The sequence below is a fragment of the Protopterus annectens genome, chromosome 7.part0 (genome assembly GCF_019279795.1).
Source record: "Protopterus annectens isolate FY-2018-M chromosome 7.part0, PAN1.0, whole genome shotgun sequence".
Lineage (NCBI taxonomy): Eukaryota > Metazoa > Chordata > Ceratodontiformes > Protopteridae > Protopterus > Protopterus annectens.
In genome coordinates, this window is record NC_056739.1 from 1,281,349,763 (window position 1) to 1,281,353,068 (window position 3,306).

General features: G+C 46.9%; 1 protein-coding gene across 1 annotated transcript; it reads right to left on the bottom strand.

The window, feature by feature from the left end:
• Positions 1–1,169: 1,169 nt before the first annotated feature.
• Positions 1,170–1,961, bottom strand: LOC122806156 (uncharacterized protein K02A2.6-like). The gene has a single exon (XM_044076392.1). The coding sequence runs from the start codon at positions 1,959–1,961 to the stop codon at positions 1,170–1,172; it is 792 nt and encodes a 263-aa protein (XP_043932327.1).
• Between the last annotated feature and the right edge of the window lie 1,345 nt (positions 1,962–3,306).

Here is a 3,306-nt window from a genome sequence, read left to right on the forward strand (position 1 = left end):
TGGTGGTTTAGGGTTACCTAATTTGAAGGGATATTTTATAGATACTGTACAGAGTTAAAGTGCTTCTATATAACTCAGACAGAAAGCTACAATTCAGAGCAGAAAGGGTTGATGATTGTTATATCCTGGGAAATAAGGAGACCACACGGTTTCTGGAGTTGTAAGGCCTTTCTTTATTAAGAGCCTCCAGGTGCGCACCCATACTACATGCTCACAACTTCTGCAAGTCATACATACACCGGAACCAACAAGTTACCAGAGAATACAGAACCAACATTACATGTTGAATTCCCCACAGCGCCCCTACAGTACAATAACAACATTACCAGCCCGAATACTACATTCCTCCCCTCTTAAGCTATGACACAATCCCTTACATAAGAAAAACTAGGGAGCAAGTCCAAAGCAATCCATCTAGTCACTTACTTTCTAAATAACTGGCTAGATATTAACTGATTACCATACAATCGAGCTAGGTTGTTCTTGCAATCTATACATGCACTTTTTAACATTGATAGTCCTTCAAGTAACTAGGTTTAACCAGCACACGCTTAGAACGGCGCAATGGTACCACCCTAGGTGACTCCGGTGTCACAGTTACCACCTCGGGCACCGGTGTGTCCATCCCTGGAACGGTTGGATCCTCGGGAACCTCTCCTTCCGAGTCCCGGCGGTCTCCCTTGGGCCCCACGATTGGCGATCCTCCTGCCGCTGCGAGCCCGTGTTCCGAAATTAACGGTATTTCCGAGGCTGGCAGTTCCGTGGAGTCCTTTTTCTGTTCGCTCCGCAGAATCTGGTCTACATGTCTCCTCACCAAGAAATCTCCATTCAACCTCACCTGGTACGATAATGGACCTGTACTCTTGACAATGAACCCTGGAATCCATTTAGGTCCATAACTAAAATTTCGCGTCATCACTGCATCTCCCTCCAGAAAACTTCTCTCTCTCCGTCGTCGATCATGACATTCTTTTTGCCTCCACTGGGTCCTCTCAACCTTAGCTCGGATGTTTGGATGCACCAGATCCAATGTGGATCTTAATCTCCGTCCTTGCAACATCTCGGCAGGTGACAAACCCGTGATAGACTGGGGGGTAATACGGTAGTTGAATAACACCCTTGACACTTTTGCTGCCATACTTCCTTCTCCGGACTTTTTCATCATTGCTTTAAAAGTTTGACAGCCCTTTCAGCACAACCGCTTTGAAGCTGCCTGGTATGGTGCTGATGTGATGTACGATGCCATTTTTTCTCAGAAAACCCTTGAACTCTTCACTCGTGAAACATGAAGCATTATCGGATACAATAGTCTCTGGTAGTCCTTGGCTACTGAAACTCTTCCTCAAGCATTCAATGGTAATGGTAGAAGTGGGTGTTTTTACTGGATAGGCATCCATCCATTTAGAATGAGCATCCATGATTATCAAAAACATTTCCCCCATAAAAGGCCCGGCATAATCTATATGAAGTCTCTGCCAAGGTCTACTCGGCCACTCCCATGGGTGTAGTGGCGCCGCCACAGGCAAGTTGCGATGTTGTTGACATGTTTTACACTCATTCACAGCGACTTCAATATCGTGGTCCAACTTTGGCCACCAGAAATATCTTCGGGCTAAGGCCTTCATTCGGGTGATGCCCACATGACCTTGGTGCAACTGCTGTAAAAGTGCCCGTCTTCCTGGGGACGGAATTATCACTTGTGCCCCCCACAATACACATCCAGCTTGCACACTCAGCTCTGTTTTCCTCACCTCATAAGGCCGAAAAACTGGATCAGTTTGTTTGACTGGCCAGCCTTGCTGGACCCACTGAAACACTCTAGCTAGCACCGGGTCTTTGCGTGTCCATTCACTCAGTTCCCTGGCAGACACCAACGTGATGTCCTCCATCATCAGAACTCGGTCCTCCGCTTCCTCTTCCTGGAGATGACCCGTAGCGGCAGACGGCTCACGCGTCCGCATTACTATGGTGTTTCCCGGGCTTATAAACAATCTCGTATTCATAAGCTCTCAATGTTACAGCCCATCTCTGAATGCAGGGAGAAACCATCTGCGGCACTGCTTTCATCTCGTTGAACAGTGACAACAAAGGCTTATGATCGGTGCAAATAGTAAATTTCCTGCCATAGAGGTATTTGTGAAACCGCTTAATTCCAAACATGACAGCCAAACCCTCTTTATCTAGCTGGGAATAGTTTGACTCCGCTTGTGTTAAAGTTCGTGACATGAACCCAATGGGTCTTTCTTGTCCATCTGGCATCCGGTGTGCCAACACAGCCCCTACCCCATAAGGTGAGGCATCACATGACAAAATTACGTCCTTGTGACTATCGTAGTGCACCAAAACCTCTGAAGACTGCATTAGTTCCTTTGACTGTTCAAACGCTCTGTCCTGTTCTTCTTGCCATGACCACTGAGCCTCCTTCCTTAATAGCTTATGTAAAGGAGCTAACAGCATTGACAGATTTGGCAGGAACCTGTTATAATAGTTGAGTAAGCCTAAATAGGCTTTCAGCTCTGTAACATTTGTGGGTGCGGGCGCCTGTTGAATGGCGTCCACCTTATTTGGCAGGGGGTGTAGGCCCCATGCATCCACCTTGTAACCCAGGAACTCTGTTTCCTTTGCCATGAAAACACATTTACTCCGCTTCACCCTCAGACCTGCCTCTCGCAGTCATCTCAGCACCTCATTCAGCGTCTCCAAATGCTCTCGAATGTTCCTACCCGTCAACAGAATGTCGTCTAAATACACAGCCACCTTCGGAATTCCTGCCACCAGTCCCTCCATTATTCTCTGGAAAATAGCTGGACTAGAGGAAACACCAAAGGGTAAACGATTGACTTGGAACAAACCTTTGTGTGTGTTAAGGGTGACATATGACTTTGACCCTTCTTCCAGCACTACTTGTTGATATGCCTGACTGAGGTCCAGTTTACTAAACCTTTCACCTCCCGACAGCTTTTCAAACACATCCTCCACCTTTGGCAAAGGATACTGCTCCAGCTTCGAGACTTGGTTCACTGTTAACTTGTAGTCACCACATATGCGTACAGTACCATCTGGCTTTAATACGGGAACAATTGGTGCGGCCCATTCCGAAAACTTTACTGGTTCGATTATACCTTGCTTAGTGAGTCGCTCCAACTCAAACTCAACTTTCTTCTTCCTTGCATATGGTACGGGTCGGGGCTTGTAAAATCTTGGCGTTACGTTTTCTTTAATGTGTATTTTTGCGGGTGGACCCCTCCAGGTCCCCAGTTCCTCTTTGAACACTTCTTCGTGGTTCTCCAGCACTCCTTGCAAGGT

Excerpts from the sequence above, each read along its gene's own strand:
- LOC122806156 (XM_044076392.1), bottom strand. The coding sequence starts at position 1,961 with ATGCGGACGCGTGAGCCGTCTGCCGCTACGGGTCATCTCCAGGAAGAG.